Below are 22,391 nucleotides of genomic sequence, written 5' to 3'. Positions count from 1 at the left end.
TTCGGCATATTCCAACGAGGTCACCATTATGACACATGATACATAATGAGGGGAAAAGAAAGTAATTCAAGTACACACCGGCCATTACATTAGAAACGTTTTTGCAAATATAAGTACTGTAAATATCACTTACAACCCATATATACAAAATACTTGGTCTCGTACGTCATCATGAATTCTAAGCATATATTTAAGAATGCTGCTGAAGAGTAATCGTCAATGGTGTTGATCATAATGGGAAAAACAAAGATTCTTTCGGAGTTCGATGAAGGGCTTATTATGGGCGTCCGTGGAGATATAATTTTGCAGCAGATCAGACTGTTTCTGAAGAGGTGATATATCCCAGTTGTTTAGTCAGTGGAAAAATAATCTCATTTGCTTGGCTAAGAGGCAAAACAGTGGTAATAGAATAATCTGTCACGTACGAGAAGGCCGTCGTCAGAGAACTCTTGCATAGACAAACAGAACTTCCTGTGTGCAGCAACTGACCGAAGCATTTAATGAAGGCTGTTCCGGATCTAACCGAACTATGAGCAGCGAACTAAAGTAGATTGGTATTGGCAGTCACATGTGTCTATTTGGAAATCGCTGATTTCTGCAGAGAACCGGAAAAGTTCGTCTACATTTGGTGTTAGAAACACAGTGACTGGACATTAGAAGACTAGAAAAGAGACATGTAGTCCGAGGAATGACGGTACTCATTGTTGTGTATCGACAGTAGGCAGAGAGTTTAGCGGGATCCCCATTAAGTAATGAATCCAAGTTGTCATTGTCCTGTAAACATAACAAAAGATTTAGGATGTAGTGTCATGGTGTGAGGCATGTTCTGCTGTATGGAATGGATCCCCTGATATTGTTAGAATTTCGTGTGTTCTTCAAGGAATATCTGATATTGTTGCGGATCAAGTCTATCCCTGCAATGCTGACTTTTTATGCAGCAGATGACAGATATTCTTGGACGGCAATGCTACTGTTCATTGCACAAGAATTGTTCAGCAGCAGTTCCATGACTATAACAACAACTATCATCTCCACAACTCATCACAAAGCTTGGATCTGAACACATTGAGTATGTATTCGATATGTTAGTAAAACAGATCCGGGATCAAATCTCAGCCAGCTAACGGACTGTCTGAAGAATGCCTGGCATGTTGGAGATAGATGGAATTCAACACCTTGTGGAATCTGTGCTAAACTACTTTTGTATTGTAATTCTTGCTAAAAGAAGTTCGATGCGGTATTAAATAAACGTTTCTTATTCACTAGCCAGCATATCACTGAATTAGAAACGTTTGGTGTGCAAAAACAAAGGCTGAAAAACAAGCTGGCTACTGGACAGGAAAATGGAAAACTAGAAGTAACAATCTTTCCTATGTATTTGGTGAAATGAAGATAAAAGACACTTTGGAATTCATCTAAGCTATACTCAAATATATGATACACCTAACTTGACATGCAACTTCTTCTAAGAGGTACTAGGTAAATGGAGGAACATACGAGAAACTTCCTTGATCAGGGGAAGAATATTCATTATCAGTTAGGTTGTTGCTAGGAGGAAAAGGGGATATATGATTGAGACATTTAAGTCGGTAAAGGGTTGATATCACTTTAGTGTGAAAGAAATTTCTCATAGAATGGAGAAGGGTGGGTGTAAAATAAGATGACATTCTTGGAAGCTGTATAAAGAGGATGTGAGTAGTCGTACTAGCAGATTATTTGCATGTAGAATGGCTGATGCGTGGAATTAATTGCATAACATTGCCTTGAATGCAGATACATTGAAAGAGTTAAAACCAAGGTGTGACAGCCTTTGTGTTAGTGGCGTAGCTAGAGCTGTTGCCACCTGGGGTGGGTCCTGAGTTTGCCGCCCCTCTCAATACACACTAAAAATACTACAAAAAGTCAAAACGATGTATAGGGAAATAAATTAAAAGACTATGTTTATTTTTGAAGTAAGACTTTAATTTCAACATTCTCAAATGTTATTTTTCTTGCTTTTCTGTTAGCAAAATCTTCGATGACATTGGCGAATTCTATTTCATAGTAATTTATGTAATTCTTAATCAAATTTCATTTAGAAAAACTCCTCTCACAACTCGCAACACTTACAGCAGTTGTGAGGAAAATTCGCAGTAGTATCACAATATTTGGAAATGAGTTCTCGAGACTGTATTTTAAAATTAACTACAAAAGTTCAAAAAGGTTTCAAAGTGCTACCCGGGGCGGACTTCTCCCTCCGCATCCCCGAGTTACGCCACTGCTTTGTGTGTAACAGTGTGTGCCTTCAATGATGAGTCTCTTCACTCCTAATAATAATAATAATATGGGATTTAAAATTCAGTCACAGACATCTTGATCATAATATGCCAGACTAGAGTAGAAGAACAAAGTGCGTGGTAAACTGACCAATTATATAAATTTAGAGATTAAATTCAATGATTTTACAACATGAATTCAACAACAGTTCCAATTCACGTAGGAATGCATACCAAGCTAGAAGAAATACCAAGAACATTTATAAAACATTTGGAAAAGTTTAGCCTCTTAAATATAACACCATCTCAACTTCAGAAAATGGCACTTTTAGGGACATTTTATATTTTAGAACGATGTGTAGTCGATTGTTAGGCCTTTAGAAGGTTCGAATTCAACACCTTTGTTTTCCGAAGATTTCATTATTCAGGTTCATGTTTCTTGTTACTCTTTGACTGTGTTCTCTGTTCATTGAATATAGAAATAATTATTATAATACTAATCGTTTTCTCTTTTGTATCTATTCCGTAAAATGTAAAAGTTATTATTATTTGTACGGGTAATTCATAGAGTCGTAATTCAAGTTATTCGAATGTATATTTAAATCAAATGTAATAAATAAATAAAATATAGTGTATTTATTTGATTATTATTTATTTTAATTTATTTTTAGTTTTGCATGAGTGTTTGTGACGTTAGTGTATCATTGAAATACTTTAGATGGCGCATTGTTCTATTTACGACTCTACTTCATTTTGTTGTTTACTGCTGTTCAGGTGGCTTTGTTGTGTAACGTTGGGTATGTGTGTTTATTTATTTAATACAAAATTTAATCAAAGATCATGTATTATTAGTATACTAATAAAATCAGATATATATATTTAAATATCGAAGTACGGTCATTTTTACATTGGTGCTAGTTATTTAGTTATATATATAATATATATATATATATATAATGTACGATTAAGGTCTAAGAAAGGCTTGGGTTTTGTTGAAAAAATCACTAGTATTTTCAAGAACATCTTTAATTATAAGAAGCATTGGTGATAAGTAACTGAAAATTTTTATTGAGATGAGATGTTTCTAATCTCTTTGTTTTTGTGCCGATAGCCCAACGCGACCGCACCCTAACATATATCTGAAAGGGTGGTCTTTTGGAGCAACCTTACTTGATTACAATCCCTAGCAAAAAGTATCCGATTAATGTTTATCGTTGTTGTTTATCACTGCGACAACTGCAATCCTCGTATATTTCTTGGAAAGTTTAACATACGAACGTTTTAGAATTCAAGAAATTAAATAGCTCACTTTAAAGTATAAAAGAAATGAAAAATTTATGTACGATTCAAAGATTTAAAAGTTAATTTGAAGAAAATAAATTATCTGTGTTAGAAAAAAAGTAAGCGATCGTTGAGGAAACAAACGCTTATCATTCCCTAATATGCAAATCTACAATTGTCTGTGCAAGTAAAGCATAGAGAAAACGTTTATAAGGAGCAGAATCGTGTTTGTGAAATCTGAATTCTTTCTGTAGTATTAAGGGGTAGCTCTTGTGAAAGAACTTTCCAGCGATTTAAAAAAAAAAAAAAAAACTGATTGAATATCTGAAAGACGGATGCCTCAAAGGCAAGTAGCTAGATTACTACAAAATGTGCTCAAAGTACTCTATGCGACATTTGGATAAAATATCGTTCGACTAATAGCGTAAAAAAACCGGAAAATGTCCACACGCCACGGATGAACTTGTGAAAACCATGCATCATTCAACAATTTAATGCTGCATGGTCAAAATACAGAGTGAAGGTAAGTGATTGCACAATATGAAAAATCGACTGAATGGTCAAGGATTTCACTTTTGCAAAGCAAAAACAAAACCTATTTTAATATATTCAATTAATATAAAGCAACACACAAAAAAAGTGCATTTCCATGTAAAAAATCATGTAAATTGTGAATTTCATGACTGGGGGAAAAAAGGCATTTTTAATGACTAATCTCGAATTTGCCTTGGAACTGGTGCTAACAGTACTTTTGGGAGAAGAGTTGGTGAAAAGTTCTTTGAGTGCATTAATACCAAGGCTAAATTTTCGCCCTCTTTTACCATTTGGGGTTGCATGACATTACAAGGTGTTGAAAAACTATGTACCTTGTTACGTACAGTCAAGTCCAAAGTCTATGAAGAAATTTTAGGACATTTTTTGTTTCCTGGTATTGAAAAATGGCTCTAGAATTCCAATGACTTAATTTTTCAAGATGATAATATGTCTTGTTACCACAGCAGACAAATCAAGAACTATCTGTGAAACAATGGAAACACTCCAGTTAAAACTATCTTCAAATAGCCTGGATCTTAATCTGATCAAAAATGTTTGGAATATTTTAAAGTGAAAAATCGACACCAAAATGCCCACATGTCATCGAATTACGTGAAGCAATCATGGAAAGTTGGAGTGAGATTCTGCCAACCAACTGTCAAAAGCTTATTGAGTCCATGCCATGAAGGATAAAGCCATCATTCGGGCTAAAGGAGGAACTACAAAATACTGAGTTTGGTGATCCGATATATATCTCCCAATCAAAGAATGATGACATACTTTTTTTCTTCAGTGTTTGATTTTTCATTCATCTAATTTCTGATTAAAACTAAAATATTTTTTATAATAAATTTTATATCATTTTTAACAATATTTATATTCATAACTGTTAAATTTGAAGAAAATTTTTTTGTTGAAGAAAAATAAATGCATAGTAATATACATACGATGTTAGTATTATAGTGGCTGATCGGATACTTTTTGCCGGGGTTGTATGTAATGTTGTGTTATACATATAGTATATCAGCTAAGTAAACCAGTTTACTTTCTGTACACCAAAAAAGCATTGCCAGGCAACCATTTAGATGGTTTTAGACAGGTGACATTTTTTTTTGTCTCCCAGTTATATCACAGTAGGATTTTTCTAAATGGGAATTCCATCCACTCTCAGCAAACCAGCCTGTCATTAATGCTAAACTGAATTGTTTCTTTTCAGTTTTTTCTTTTCCAATTATCAGGTCAATCAGTTTGTTCTCTGATTTGTAACATCAAAAAATATTCTGGTCATTGCATTAATGTTGCTTTATATATGCATCACCGAGCGAGTTTAGAAGTTTATTCTGGGCACAGAATAGTGAAGCTTTTTGTTAACTTGTAACCTGCGAGATACTTGCTGCTGATGCTGTAACTTTTATGGTGAGATATATGATACATTGAGGTAAGGCAAAATAACTGAGACATTGCAGTCGTTCAGCAGTCTTAATTCTCATCTAGCCTTGTTGATATTTAGCAAATGTAATTCATACATGCTTTATTTTGTATGTGAGTGTAGGAAATTTTATGCAGTTTAACTGGATAGTGCAGCAGCATTAAGTTACATATACTAGTTTTGATCTTTAGGGTGTTAACTAGGTTTTTTTTTTAATCTATAGTGACGTAATGGACAGTGGATTTATGATTCATGGGATTTATGCATTAAATGACAAGATTTATGATCTTGTCATTTAATGTATTTTAATAACATGTTTAGGAGCATTGGCTTTTTATATGAGAGCTGCATTAATTAGAGTATAGATAGCACTTCAGCTACTAGTACTTTCTGTCAAAAAAATTTCGTGTGAAAATTGTCAGTCTTCTCCATTGCCAGAAGTTTCTTCAAACAAACAATGCCTTTTAGTATCAAGTCAAATGGTTTGTACCATTGACCCCCCCCCCCTCCTATGATGCACAACATGGCGATCTTGGAATCCCCCCTCCACTATCTCTTTTCCTGTGGGTGGGGGTTGTCTCACAGATTAAGAACAGCAACCCAGTTAGATATTCAATTAAAATTTCTATTTTGTTTTCTTTTAAAGGTATTTTTGGCCTGGTTGGCCTAGTGGTTAGCATATCTGCTCTCCAGCCAAGGCTGAGGGTTTGAACCCTGCTGTGAGCATGGATGTTTGTAATCGTCTGTGAACAACCACTAGTGGTGGTTGTGCGCAGCAGATGGCGTTTGTGTAGATGATATGGCTTGCTGTAGTTGGTGGATTTTGAGTGGTGGAGATGGAGAGTTTTAGGGTGAATGCCCTCCCTCTGAGTCTTTGGACTCCTTGGAGGTGTCATGTAATAATTTTCTTTGTTACTGAATCAGTGATTCATCCAGATTAGTTTTTCTCCCCTCAAAATGTTTCTGTATTTATTTTCTGTATCCTATTGAGTTCAGGTACACCGTGAGTTATTAGTGCACAATAAATCATCCACTTAGGGGTAACTTCAGAAATGCTGAAATTTCAAAGAGTGTAGTTAAAGTTTGGTACCTGACAAAAATCATCAGATCTGAAACGTGGGTAATAAATAAGGAATCAAGAAAAAGAATTTTGTCATTTGAAAGAACTTGTTAGAGGAAGATTCTAAGAATAGGATACAGAAAATCACCAATGAAGAGCTCTATCAGAAGATACAACCAAAACAGAATCTAATGCAGAAGATTATAAAACGGAAGCTGCAATTGTTTGGACACATCTGTAGAATGAGTGAGGACCGGAAGATAGACATTTATGTTTGGTATTTTGGATGGTTTAAACAGAAGAGGTAGACCATACAGATAATGGATAGACGATATAAAAGACTGGTGTGGAATGGGTGTACAAAAACTGCGACACTGCAATGGACAAAGAAAGGTGGAAGATAGTGAAACAGGCATCAGACATCAATGGGCAGTGAGCCTATGATTCATGATGATGATGATGACTTGACAAAAATCCAGAGCATGAAAAAAATGATTCTTTCATAGTCTAGAGATAAGATTGATTGTTATGAAAATTTAAAATTTCGAGGGGAATGATCTGTTCTGCACTGATAGCAGTTGTTTAATCTGTAAAGTTTAAAAAAAAAAAAAAAAAAAAAAATAGTATGAGCAACAGCATGGAATGCCAAGAATCACCTTACTAGAACTGAGACACCTTAATTGCAATGAGTGAGATTTTTTAATATAGACTTAGTAGCTTCTTGACAATACTTAATAAAAGAAAATGAAAGTTATTTAATTTATCTGCTGTGCTTAGGATTCTGGCAGTGTGTGTGTGTGCATGTTGAAACTCCATGGATATCTGTATGAGCTTATGGTGGTGTTATTACAAATGCTTGTCAAGACATTGAGGGAGTTAAGTATGTTATTGGCTTTTGAACTATAATGATTACTTCTATCATAGGTGAAAAATTATTTGTATATACGTGATGTATGAATTGCTTTGGGTTGACTCCTTGTAGAAAACAAAATTCACTCCTTTAGCAATGAAATGACCCACAGACACTGCTATCATAAAGAAAATTTGAGTATGGTAAACTTTCCATTGTAATAACATACTGAAAACTGAATATTTCTACCTACAAAAGGCTTTAACCTTTAATATATTAATACGGTGGGTAGGGATAAGGACTGGGTAACCCAGCTATGTTCTAGAGATACTTGGAATCTTTTCAAGCCACATCTGATCTCACGCTAGATGAGAAAATTCATCTTTCACTTTTGACATTCCCCATAATGAGATTTGAATCTATGACCTATTAATTGGAAAATGGGAGTACTATTCACATGGAGAGTACTATTCATATTTTTGTTTTTAGTCAATGAATGATTCATGAATTTTTAAAGAGATATTACTGGTCTACATTAACCTTCTTTCAGGTGCAGAATTATTCATTTGTGGCTTTCTATTGGCAGCAATATGAACAAAATGAACTGAGGCATCAGTTTGTTTAAAACAGTGGATTTTGTTCCAATGAAGTTATGGTCATAGCTTTAATAGATGCTATGTTAAAATATTTTTTTTTTTACTTTTGGCAGAGTTTAAATCTTTTTCAGGTTTGAATTTCTGTTATGAAGTTACCATCTCTTTAGTGAAGCAATGAATTCAGTACTGGTGTGAACTTCATTGTATGAATATTCAGCACAGTGAATTGCATAAGAAACTGGAAACCTAAACGTAACTTGGTGAGAAACTTGAATGACCTTCTTAGAATGGACCATTACCATACTGATCCACCAAAAATCTAATAGTACTGATATTTTAGTGCAATACCCAATGTGCAGTTCTGCTTTAGTAATTTTATTCAACCTTCCGAGCTGAAAAAGCATGTTTCTTGGTTTTAATTGTGCATATTGTGTTGAATTTGTTTACAGTATCTGAGAAGTAATTTTGAGTGTTTAAAATCAATTCTGCATGCATGTTTTTTTTTTAAATCGGTCTGTGGTCATGTGACCTGACACAGCGTGATCTTTGTCTTTGTGCCATTAAAAAAAAAAAATCATTCAGCCCTTTGAAAAATATCCTGGTTATCTATTTGATAAGCACCTCTTAACAATTCTCTTTCCGCAGCTTGCTTCTCACCTAGGAATGCAGGTGACCAAATTGGTGTGCAGTAGTCCAGATGTGGTCTAAACAGCCTTGTACAGCAGAATGACCACATCCTTCCCTACTTGTCAGTATTCTTAATATATACTGACATTTTATTATACTGTTTTGTCACTTTTGCAATGTCTCTTAAACTTCAATTCTCTATCCACCAATACCCAAAGATGCCTCCAATATATCATATTGGATACAATTTTGAGATGCAAAATATTGCATTCACTGGTGTTAGATTGGTATTCCCACTTTTCAGCCAACATAATCATTTTATTCAAATCGCTCTGAAGCACCAGTCATTTGCAAATATGTGTACACACACACTGGCCCCATATATATAAAGCCTTGGTTGCTTTAGTTGGGCAGTAGTTTCTCCTATAACACAGAATGTGTATTCCTAAGTCATGTTATGAGATTTTGGCAAGGAAAATAACAGGGCTTATAGGAAAAATAGGGTTGAGACAGAATACTAAATTTGTACAGACGCATGAAAAAATAAATAAATCCAATAAAAATGCTGTCACACTTTTAAACATTAATTGCTTTTATTTTTATAGCATTGTCTGATTGGTGTGATGTGGGTTCCTTCAATTAAATGAAGATGCACATCAAGAATTTAAAAGATATGTACATAAGGCAAAATACAAGTTTTCTGTTTATTGCATAGCAAAGTTACTAATGAGTTTTTAATGGCAATTATGAGTTTATTATGTATGTATTTACAAGAGTAAATGGTTTTGATTATTGCAGGTATTTTGACCAGAAACTAGGTTAGGTTATTTAAGGAATGCCAAAGCACTTCTACACTGCCTAATTTAAATCAGCAGTGGACTGCCTACTGTCAAGATTTTGGAGTCTCCTCCTCATAAATGGCAAAAATAGTTTTTCTTTCTCTCTCTCTCTTCCCCTTTATATATATAATGTATCATTCAATTCATCCAAATTGCTTCTTTCCATGACTTCTAGCTAGCCAGAGCTTACTAATTCTGCTTTAGCAGGCAATCTCTTATACATGTTAGTATAGTGAATTTCATTTAGTGTGGAGCTTTGGGTGTTTTTTTTTTTTTTTTTTTTTTTTTTTTTTTTTTTTTTTTTTTTTTTTTTGGCAGTTTGTATTAGTGAAAGTCATTTGTTTATCAGAAATGCCTTTTATAATTATGGCTACATCAATCTTCTCTCCTTGAAGGTTGTATATAGCTCATGAAATATGATCTATTCCTCAACTAAACAGTGGGTCGAACAACATTATTTGTAGAACCCAACTTGTTAAAAGTGAGGAAATTCCCATATGGAATTAATTTTCTGCTAGTTACCTCACATTGTCCTTCTTACTCCAAAACTTTTTTGATGCCTGGAGAAATAATTGGTGGCACAGATTTCTCCTTCCAAGATCCACAGCAGATTTTTCATCACCTGCCTCTGGACTAATGCATGGAAAGGCTTGGAGTACTGCTGTTATATCTGACATTTCAGGGCATTTGATATGGTTTGACAACATGGCTTCTTAGAAAATAGACTATTTGCTTGAGTGAAAGATTTCTTCTCAGCAAATTTTTCACTCAAGACATTTACTTTTCTTCTGTGCAGTTGGAGGAATTTAAAGTGTGCTCATAAATTTTAGTTTCAGTTATATACTGATCTCAATCAGTTTATCATAAGTATATGCCTCCTGGTGGTTTTACTTCTATGACCCTGTATTTTGTCTGAACTAAAGGAGGTGCCATGCCATCTGTTGCCAGAAAATCGGGGTACCTGTGTATATTCAGGTCCAATTTAAATTGTGTACTAACCAATACGGGTATCATTTACTGTATGAAGTACTGAAACTACCTAATCTTCTAACAAACAAGGTTTTATCTATATAAAAATTATTTACACTATGGAACTTTATTTTTTTGGACATTTCATAGTAAGAAGCTTGCCAAGTGGGTCCACTATTATATCACATGCTGCAAGAAAAAATTGTCCAGTTCTGCTATCATAAAATTCCTGACATAGACCTTCAGGAGGTGTACAGGCTCTTATGACAGTTTGTTGTGTGCTATCCAGACATTTTTGACTATTGGTAATCCTGTGAACAAAGGCTTTCCATCCCAATTGGCCTCTGGTCCTTTCAGTAATTGTAAGTTCAAGTTGGCAAGTTTTTTTATGTTGTCCATACAACTTTTTGTTGTCTTCCTCTTTTCATTCCCTCAACTACCTTCTCCAATGATTCATCAGCTCGATTAATGTGACAAAAGTATGTCATCTGTTTAGCAATCATCGCATCCAAGGAGCATTCTATCTTTATATTTTCTAAAACCTTATTGGTCATTCTTGCAGTCTGTGGGATTCTTAAGTCTCCTCCACACCCATAATTCAAATGAATCAATTTGCTGTCTTTCTTCTTAATAATCCAGCTTTCACATACATACATCACCAATGGAAATATCATTAGTGATGTATGGATGTGACACCTCTACACCTACCTTTCATAATTTTTGTCAGGTTTGACATTTCTTTCTTTCACATGACTGTCCTTTTAATTTCATCTTCACATTTACCATCAATTCTGATTCTAGACAACTTCATTACTAACTTCCTATCAAGAATTTTCCTCTAGATTAGTCTATTATCTGGCAGTATTCCAATATTATCAGATCTTATATTTCTGTATGGCACCTTTTACTGTTTCAATCTTGGTCTTTTTTCTGCCATCCTGGCAAAGAACATTTGCTTAGCTAACCTTTTCTTTCCTTTCTGTTCGAGTGTCCATAGCACCTGAGATTGGCAATACTAACACTTTCCTGGATGTTAACAATGGGGGTTCTTTCATAATATCCTCATTTTTAATATAATACTGCCACTGATGCCATCTGTTCAGTCTCCTAATCTTTCGTGGGACTTTCATGTGGTCTCCAGTCTTTTGATCAAGTTTTTTATTATTTTTAACCTAGTTCTCAGATCCATAAGTTAAAATTGATTTTGAACACTGGTATACATAAATCTATGCCGATTTGCAATTGGATGGAGACAGTGTATTGCCTTTTCCAGATGTCAAAACTTGTATGGATCCTTGTTATATTCCCATGATTTCTCAACTTCAAGTAAAAATCTGATCCTGACATCTGTTTGGCCTGAACTCAGCTTGTTTTTCTCAGCTTCTCCATAATTTTTTTTTTGCCAATTTCTCAAGAATACTTTCATAAATCTTATTAGGAACACTGAGTACAGAAATTCCTCTTTCTCTCATGTTCAGCTTTATTCCCTTTTTTTATAGATGGGGACTATGAGTGCAGGATTCATTATAAAAATTATGGAAACAGCTACCATGTTAAACTTCAGTTTAATATAAACCAAAATAATCACTGTTTCGACCTTCACATTAAGGTCACCTGGAGTATATAAGGAAACAAGCTGCTCTACAAGCTACATGTTGGTCATCCATTAATACTACTGCCCTGACCTCTGATGAAAAAAATGCTGACTGAATCAGTGTAAATGTAACTAGCATTTTCTACTTAAAGTACAGATGTATTCATGGCTGCATTTTTGTTGGGAGTTTTCTACCACCATGCTATCACTACTTGTTTCATTTAGCAATCATCCAAAGTAATTACTCTGTACATCAAGAATATCTTCAGTTTTCATGTCCTCATTGTCATCTCTAATTCCTTTTACAGTACTCTTTCCTCCATTTCTGAGCTTTTTCAATAGCCTCCAGAATATTTCACCAACTTCCTGATTTTTTTAATGTTCTTACTAAAGTCATCACATGACTTGTTTTTCTAATTTTAGACAATTCTTCACTTATTTTTCTCTGTATGCTGCTATTCCCTAAGAGCACAAGTGGACTTAGTTGTCAGGGACTTTATGCTTTCTTTAACTTCCTGAGTCTACCATGGAGTTCTGATTTTTCTATCCTTGCAGATTACTTCACCACTGCATTTTACAAGGTTTGGTTCTTGTTTTCAAACTGTTTTTCTTGAATAATGTTTGTGTATTTGAGTCTGCACTCTTGTGCCCTGAACCGATGGAAAACATCACTGCTGACAATAACAGTCAATGAAACTTTTCCATATGAATTTGTGCACATTTTTGTTGGAACATGTCCTGAGCAGAAATCTAGCAGGTACTTACCATTATTAACTTGGCTCTTTTCTCCAAATTTTCCCAAAACATTCTTGTGTGGTAATTATTTCTTACTTTGTTTAGATCTCCAACAAGAACATTTCCTTTTATTGTTGTTAGCTGCCTTCTCTAATGACTTGAAAAATTCTGCCACTTCTTCCTTAATAGAACCTTTTGTGGGACCAGAAGCACAAATGTCCCTGTCCAGTTCCCCATTTTGATAATATCCCATTCAAGATTGTCCTCATGTGTTTAATATTATAGCTACTCCTTTTTCTTGATTGTTATTGCCTGAATATAACATCTTCTATTGTTGCTTAGAAAGATCTTACTTGTTTTTGTCTTCATTTCAGTAATGTCCACCGATGCTTCTTATGTTGAGTTGGGGTTTGTTCTAGATAGCCAACAGGGTGCACTGCGAGAAGGTGAGGATTGGACATCAGGTCAGAAGCCTGGGTTGGTTTTCCACATTCCTCAAAAGGCCACATGGAGGTCTCCTTCCATTTATCCAGCCTTGACACAGTTCTGTTGTTATAAAATTTACTTACCAAATTAGAGTGATATTAATAGCCATGTGACTCCATCAAAAAAATCACATTTTTCCATTTCTGGGGCGTCCAGGTTTGCCATTGATAGTGCTTCTGTTCTGGCACTTAAGAATTCCTTTTATATCTGTGCTGTTATTATATTCAGACATGTATACAGTTCTTTTGCAATAAAATTACCAGCTCGTACCTCCATCATTTATCAGTAATTTGACTATTTCTTGCCATCATTTAAGTTTTTCTTCCATAATTTTTCTCTAATTGATATGGAGTCTCACAACCTCCAGCGATCACCAAATCCAACATCTGAACCACAAGTACTTTTCTACTGTTATTTTTTCCTTCCATTCGGTCTCTCCTTTGTGCTTATTGGCTATCGAATTAACTTGCTGATTTTACATTGATCCTCTGTATGCCTAAGACCTATAACTACACTTAACATTTTATCTTATTAGTTTGTCTTCTACAGGAGCTGAGAAGGAAGTGGGTTGGAGGAACTGGAGAGAGATGGCTGGAGTGTCATGCGATAAGAGGGTGCCGATCAATCTGAAAGGCAAAATCTATGAGGCCAGCTATGACATATGCTATAGAAACTGTGGCCCTGAGGAAAAATAACATCAGCAAGATGGAAGTAGCAGAGATGAGAATGCTTAGGTGGATGTGCGGTGTGACCAGAAAGGATCGTCTGAGAAATGACTATGTGAGGGGAACAGTGAAAGTTGCGAAGGTACAGGAGGCAAGGTTGAGATGGTTTGGTCATGTGATGAGGAGGGAGGACGAATATGTGGGAAGAAGGGTCGTGCAGATGGATGTGTGAGGAAGGAGGAAGTGTGTGTGGCCAAAGAAGAGATGGAGGGAGCTGGTAGAAGAGGATTTGGATGTGGTGACAGCCCAAGACAGGAGGATGTGGAGGAGACTCATCATCAGCAGTGACCCCACTTAAGTGGGAGAAGCTGCAGAAGAAGTAGTTTGTCTTCTAGTCTTTACTTTTCTTGAATCTTTGGCATGCTTTTAGATATATTTGAAAAAATAATTCACTTATTCTAATCTGGGCAGCACTGCAATGACTTGATACATTTTTAAGTGAATAAGCATTAAAATCTCTATCCCAAGACTTATAAATATTCCATCCACTGACTCCTGATGCAACAGTCGTGACGTATTTACATGGAAACCTCTTTTCATGGCTCCACATATGTTTACTCTTGCCAAACTGTTTACAATTGCTTAATACCAAAACCAATCACATCTTAAGCCATGTTGCTGATATAATTCCCTTCATTAACCAGCTTTCACATTTAGTATGTGAATTTTATGTGAATCCCATTGAAAAGCTGTTAACCTGTACATTGTAGTATTATGCATAGTCTGGAAACCCTGCTCTAGAGACAAAGGATTAAATTGAAGCCATTTTAGTTGCACAAAAAGGAAGATAGTGATCTTGTATCAGGTGATGAAATTCATATATCTTAAGGATATTCCCAAATGGAACTGTTTCTTACTACACACTATGCAATTATATAGAAATTCTTTTTAATGGGGGTTTGAAATATATATTTCCCTTTTATTAGATTCATTTCATTAAACCCTCATTCATTGTTTTTTTCTTTTTTTTCAGAAAGACGCAAGTCTAAAATGCTTCTTGATAACTTTGAATTCATACTATATCAAATTTGCCATAACTTTCATTATCAAAACATTTCCTGAATTATTCCAAGACAGCTTTGGCAATTTCTGATTCATTTTCACTAAATTTTTCTTTCACATCATTATTCCAATGTTTTATTCCATATTATCTGCCAAAAGGAATGTTTGTATCTTTTCACAAACATTCCTTTGACAGATATTATGGGGGGGGGGGGGTAAAAGTTAAACACCCAGATCTAACATGATCTTAAACCACAAAATTGTAAAAATTAGAATATATATAATATATGCGGGCTAGTGTGTGTGTGTATATATATGTATATATATGTATGTGTATATAAAGAAGTTGCTTTATTATTTTTGTTCATTAATTTATTTAGTGAACTATCCAGACTGATCTCTCTCTATCTTTATATTGGGGTCTCACTGGTGGGACCAGTAAGTGATAATACCAAGGTTGACATAATGCAAAGTCATATTTCCATATACCTTATTACTAAAATACTCTGGGTAGTGATCCTTCCCATAATGCATAGCATTATAAATGTCCATTGCATTATGCGATACTAAGGCAAGTCATCTATATACGAGTTGCCCAGTCGTGAAGTTACTTCATGCACAAATAGTTTGCTTACACTTGGATTGTTGGCATATTTATAACCAAGTGGGGAACCTTTCAACATCTTTCTCTAATCCAGAGTATTAGTAATAAGGTGTGAAACTACGAACAAACTAGAAACAGAATGTGACTAGCATTGTATGGAGAGAAAAATTAGAGACTGTTTTTTATTTTTAATTTAATTAGACATTAAAGAGACCAAGAAATTATATACTTAATCCTTTATCCAAGTGTAAGCAAACATAGTTTGTGTCAAGTATTTTCAGGACTGGGGCAACTCATATACATATATATATAGAAGCTAATGACTTCACATCAATTGCCTTAGTATCCCAAAATGCAAAGCACATCCCTATGGACATGTATAATACTATGAATTATGAGAAGGTATATAATTTATAGTATAACTCTCATCCAATATTTATTATTTTTATACAAGGTAAACTTGTATAAAAATAATAAATAACACCTTTTACTGGCTACTTGTTCATGAAAATGACTTCTGCATTGCCCCAACCTTAGTATCACTTCTGGGTTTGGTTCCCATTGCTGACACCTTAATAAATGTTAAAACTGGTCTGGATGGTGGCCCTTCTCATAATGCACAGCATTCTGCACCCTTTAAGATGTGAAGTAACTTTGTGCAAACTTTGTTACATAAAGGACTAAGAATATAATTTCTTGGCATCTTTAATTTATAATATAACCAAGTGGAAAAACTTCTAATACTACATGGAGCAATTTCAAGATTAAAATGTCTCCTTAAAGAATTCTCCTACAGTGGCACAGATGCAGTGGTATTTTGCAATATGGAAAGGTTATTACATTCTAGTTGAGAAGAAAAAGAACTAGCAAAAGCTAGTTTTTTTTCTCAGTTCATTCAAAAAAATTAAAAGCCTCTGTTCCTATTTGTTCTACTAAAGACCAAGAATTGAATGTTTTAATGAATCTTTTTTGAAGATACCTGGATTGCACTCTGTTATGTTAAAGGGATTTCTGAACATATAGCAATTCTTCCTTTTTTCACTCAGGTGTCCCATGCTCCTGTCTTGCAAATCTGCAGCCATCTGTTTTGAAGAACTTAATCCAGTACTATTTTGTCGAAATGCTATCCCAACTAAATAGTTTTTAGGAAAAAAAATTAAGCTTTCATATAGTATAGTAGGGAACTTATGTAAAGACTGAAAAAACCTGAGCTGAACTTGAGATCTGATGCCCTTCCTCTTTGTGGGAAATCATTTTTATAGTGTAATTTTATAAATAATTGAGAATTTCACTGACCATCTATTGTCCTATGCTATAGTGGCACTTTTTTAGAAACTATTCTATTATTAATGTATACTGAGGATGGCTAGATGTAGGCAAAAATTTTTCGCTAATAAATTTTTCATGTTTCCGTGTTTCATTTTTCTGTCAACTTGCATAATATGTAAATTAATGCATTGATGGTATTAACATTGACCATACACAATACTAATGTACTATAGGTGCATTAGTAGATCAACCAACCTCTTGTGCATGGGTGCAACATCTCTCTTATCCCATACATTGTATGGGACAGGAGAGAAATGAGGATATTTTTGGAACTTGATTACCAATTCATATTGGTAATATCCACTATTACCAATATGAATTATGTGTAATTTCAAAACTACTATAGGGAGAAAGTCATTAAACTTTTTCTAGAAAGTTAGAAGACTGGATCACTAAGAACTGCCGTGATAAATTAAATCTGAGAAATAAGTCTTTAATTACATAAAATAACATATTTACAATTTGATTTACAAAATGTACAATGACTTGAGTATTTCAATGGCTCATATATTTTCTTTGTCTTTTGTAGTCACGTAACAGATCATCAAAATTTTGCTCGACTTGTCTTTTCCTTCCTTCAGTTGGATCAAAAAATGCATCTAATAAAAAATTTTAAGAAATCAAGCAATTACTGCATATTTCACCTGATAACTTAAGGTTTTAGTCTCATGAAATGGAAGTTTGGAACTTCCCTCTCATTAGAACAATGGTGTCCAAACCTTTTTACATTTGCTGTAGTGGTTGCTGGGATAAAATGTATTTGCTATATCAGATTTTTATTTATTTTTTTTGAAACAAGTATAGGCAAAGAATATCGCTAATTATTGTAATGCATTGGTGATACTGGCACAAACTCTTTTCTGACTACTAGTAATAGGATTGGACACCAGAGCATTAGACTAAAACCAAAACAATTGTTTTGAATACTACTGTATTTAAGAATAATTTCCTCATTTTTCAACCTTCATATTCTGGTCAGCAACAAGCTATGTGAGAATTCAAACAATATGCCAAAGAGTAAATGAGTTGATCAGCTAGGCCAAAAGCAGGGGGGGGGGGGGGGCTTTCAAAGTTTTTTAATAACATGGTCAGAGGAGAAAACCCATCTTTTAATATAGCAGTGGCCTAATCAATAATTTAATGTGTCATTACCGTATAAGACACTTTTACCTTATTAAAAATTCATCTTAAAAATGGGATGTGTCTTATATAATGAAGGTAAAGATTGGTTCCTCTTTTCAAAGACATATGCACTCCCTTCCAAGATCTTTGTAGGTGGTTAATGGTGCAATCAAATTGATGTGTGACTTCTAGCGCGTCATTGGCTAAGAATGGGGAGTCCCTATTCAAGTTTCATAATATCTTGTCGAGTAATCAGTTACTGATCATTGTCAGTATTGAGTTGATGTTTTCGGTTTGATATTTCCCCATAGATTTTAGTGATGGAAAAAAAGAGATGACATTGCAGGTTGTAAAACATGAAGAACACGGGAATAGGGAAGCTGAAAGACATTTGGGCCTACAGAAAAAATGATTAGAACTTGGAGGTCAGAAGGAGATTTTGTACAATTTGCATAATGAAAAGCACATGGAACTTGGAAAAATTGCAAAGTGGCCAGAACTAGAGACCGAAGTTTTGAAATGGGTGCAAGAAATCGGCAAAATGACATTGCCATTTCAACAAAAATGATTCATACACATGCACTCAACCTGGGAAGTTTTTTTTCCAGAAAATTGTATTAAATTTCTTGGGTGCATCTTATACACTGGAAAATACAGTAATTAAGGCTATGAATTGGGATTTTTAGGCCTTTGGGAACCTATGTAGGATGGTTGATTAAAATTTCAAACCTTAAATTTACATTGATAATCTAATGAACAGATTAAAAAGGTGTCGTTCATGATCAGAAAGGCCACATTTACCATAGTTATTAAATTTACTGTATTGTTTGAATGTTGGACATCCAGTTACAGGTACACTGAATAGGATATTCCAGGGTAGGAAAAGGTTTAGAGGTAGCATTTAAAGTTTTGTGTTTGAGTACATGACTGGAAAACAATACCTAATGAAATACTGAGAACTAATGTTAAAGATTTTTAAATCTAGTCAATATCAGTTCCAAACACAGCATTTGGTTTCCCACACTACAGTTATTCAGGACTTGCTGACCATGTTTTGGATATCCACCACAAGATGTGCTGTGAAAGATGAACTGCTTCACAATGCTGTATACATGTATGAGAGATTATTCCAATAATAGTGAAAGATGAACTGCTTCACAGTGCTGTATACATGTATGAGAGATTATTCCAATAATAAGTTAAAACTAACCAAATTTGAGGCAGTTTTGCAACTGCATCTGTTGATTGCCTTCAAAATCACTAACCTATTATTAGTACCTTCCATCATGCTGTACTATGTTCTGCAACAATGGCAATTTGACTAAATATCTCTTCAATTTCCTTAAAACACAGTGAATAGAACCTTTCTATCAGAATTAAAAAGCCAAAGGGCCACAGTTCAAAGAAAGAAATTTCAGTTTTCCTCTTTAATGGTTTGTGTAAAAAACCATCCCAACAAATTTAAGTTTCTTTCCATCTAGTTTATAAAGCTCATTGTTATATTCAAGTGCTAAATTTCTTCTTTTGTATTCCTTGTCATCACTGGCGGTGTCAGGTTATTTTGCACCCCTTAATTTTATTTTGTTTAATGTCAATTAGAAACATTTTAGTTTATGAAATAAGGGGTGCAAAATAACCTGACACCGCCAGTGATGACAAGGAATTGTCTTTCAGGTTACATTAATAAGGCTTTTTTTTTATTTGAAAATTCTGTTATAATTCATTTATAAAATACCAAAATTTAACGTTTTAAAATATTTATCTTAACTGAATTTTAAATAGCAAGTTCAAATCATTTAGGTAAGGAACAAAAAAGAACCAAGAGTTAAATAGTGTGATAGATAAGGAAAAAGAATCTACCTAAATCATATCACTATTTAATTTTGATATTTTAGTAAAGTATGAATAAAGCATAACTTGAAGTTTTGCACCCTAGTCTAAATGATAGGGCTGGTCCTGCCAAATATTGACAAACCAGTGCAATGCTCACCAAAAGTGTGAAGAGTAGTTGAGTTTCTTTGTCTATTGATTTGTTTTCTAACAATAAATCAGAAAAGTATATGCAGAAGATTTGAAATTGGACATAGTTACCTCATAGGAGAACCATAGCCTCAACACAGACATTTAAGAAAGAAAAAAAAAAGACAAACAAGAACTAAACGTTGGAGATTGAGAGTTAGTTGACATCTGGTACTTCAAAGCACAGCACCTTAATGCTATAGACCAGTGTTTTGAGAACTAGTTTCCGAAAATTCCCGCACGTATCTCGCAACGTGATTTTTTAGTTTTAATTTTGGGAAAAAAGTTATATTTGAGTAAATACAGTATTTTTTTTTAGCTTTCAGAGGTATTTCATTAGGCAAACAAAAAATAATTTATTTGAAAGCATATGGATCATTGGTTAAAGAGTGGATTTATAAAACCCCCAACAGAGCAACAAGAAAACATTTGATATTGCATCTGGGTCAAATGAAATTGATAAGAGTGTCATCTGACATCTCTAGAGAATCAAAATAGATATTTAATTTTAATTAATTAGGGGATACTTGGTAATAATGAAAATTTAAAAAGAGGTATGCAGATATCTGAAGTTTGAGAAACACTACCTGAAAGGATAGGAAAATCAAATCGCTCAAAGTTAGTGGCAGGAGAAAATTGCTTAGCAAGTCACTCACATGTGCTCAGAAAAATATAACAGAAACTTAAGAACATTTGACCAGCAAGGCTCAGAGTATAATTAGATTATATCATATGTATACAGGTATTTCCTAACAACTAACTCTGTAGCCCACAACTTAAGAGGGATAATCTCTTATGTGGTTATCTGAGATTATATACTACAGACAGACTCAATCTACTTTGTAAATTATAGTTACTGCTAAGGGTATTAAAGAATTTGTATACTCACCAAGATCTCTGTATGTTACTCTTTTACGGTTGCCATAAGCCAAAATATACTTAGGTAAACCTGGCTCATCATTTCCATCTGTTAATAAAGAAAGAAAAAAAAATTTTTTTTTCTTTAAAGTAAAATTACAATTTTTCATAGATCTAGAAACTACTGAAAAAAATTATATGGTATAAATGGAACCAGTTCCAATGATGAAGTAGCTGTCATAAACAGTAGCAGTTATATTTTAATCCACTAGAAACAAGAGTTACCTTCTGTTCAGCTGTAAATTTTATATGCCATCTAAAAACCTTGTTATTACTTTATTCAAATGATATTCCCATGTTTCATATCAACCAGAAAACTAGTATTTCAGATGCTAATATCAATTTCCATCTCTTTATTTCCATAAAGTTCCTACAAAAGCTGAACTACCAACAAAAGTACTGCCCTGTTCCATATCCTCTCCACCTTGTTTGTTATACTGTCTTTATCCAACTTTTTAGTTAATAAGTTGTGGAGGGTAAGATTTCCTACAAGTGTAGTTAGAACTACATAGTTCATAATAAATACTATATTTCTACTCCTTCAACTATTATACTTTCATATTAAAACGTATACACACTTTATTTTTATTTTGCAGGTTTAACGGATTTGAAATAATGGCTGAAACCAGCCTAAGCTTTGAGGAAAGAAAATTTATCCTAAAATGCTGGAAGTATGAAAACATGGAAGTACAAAGACAGTTTAGAAGAAAAGTTCAAAAAGATCCACCTATGAGATTATCACCCGAATTAGGGATAAATTTGAAACTGTTCAAAATGTCCATAAGCAACATTCAGGAAGACCACGAACAGCTACGAGGCCCGCAACAGAAGAAAGGTTGACTGTACGACAAGTGTCTCATGAGAGGAGTATCAAAATCAAGTTTCCATCGCATATTGAAATGCAGTAATCGGAAAAGTTACATTCCAAGAAGAGCACCTGGACGAGAGAATGCAATTGAGGATGAGGACTTTTATTTTCAACAAGATGGGGCACCCTCACACTATAAGTTTACACTTCAAAACTGGCAACAGTCGACAACTTGAAAGAGTGTACTTTACGATTTTAACTGTATTATATATAATAAATATTACTTTATGATCATTCAAAGTGTATACATTTTTTTTGAGACATCCTGTATACGGAAATCCCATAAAGGGATTTCTGAGAAAAGGAGCAGTACTTCAGAATTGCTTGTAACAGTCTTATATACCTACCATGCACAATCAAACGGGACATAAACCCGAACAGGTTTTAGATGAAGGTTGTGACAAGATTAGGGTACACTGGTAGCTTGCAATCAGGCCTACATATAGAATCCTATATGGATTAACACTAAACATGCTTTCTCTATGAGCTAGTATGGATTTTCATGTTACCATAGGAAGTGTTGAGACGTAACCCCAAGTAATAGCACAT

At 34.2% G+C, this 22,391-nt stretch overlaps 1 protein-coding gene and 1 long non-coding RNA gene across 5 annotated transcripts in view; one reads left to right on the top strand and one right to left on the bottom strand.

Annotated features, from left to right (window-relative positions):
* Window positions 1–3,038: 3,038 nt before the first annotated feature.
* On the top strand, window positions 3,039–22,076 carry LOC150107262 (uncharacterized). Its single transcript, XR_016548183.1, has 2 exons — window positions 3,039–3,052; window positions 21,571–22,076. It is a non-coding gene; the product is annotated as an uncharacterized LOC150107262 (long non-coding RNA).
* Window positions 17,324–22,391, bottom strand: part of LOC150107261 (uncharacterized) — a 149,079-nt gene continuing 144,011 nt past the window's right edge. For all 4 annotated transcript variants that reach the window (XM_090391109.1, XM_090391110.1, XM_090391111.1 and 1 more), the window contains 2 exons: window positions 20,946–21,023; window positions 17,324–17,514 (listed from right to left, as the gene is read on the bottom strand). In XM_090391109.1, the coding sequence (XP_090247235.1) occupies window positions 17,411–17,514; window positions 20,946–21,023 (182 nt within the window). In that variant the 3' untranslated portion in view covers window positions 17,324–17,410. The remainder of the gene's footprint in view (window positions 17,515–20,945; window positions 21,024–22,391) is intronic.

The sequence above is a fragment of the Typopeltis vanoorti genome, chromosome 4, assembly GCF_054136105.1.
Source record: "Typopeltis vanoorti isolate ZY-2024b chromosome 4, IOZ_Tvanoo_1.0, whole genome shotgun sequence".
Lineage (NCBI taxonomy): Eukaryota > Metazoa > Arthropoda > Arachnida > Uropygi > Thelyphonidae > Typopeltis > Typopeltis vanoorti.
This window is presented reverse-complemented; position numbering and strand designations above follow the sequence as displayed.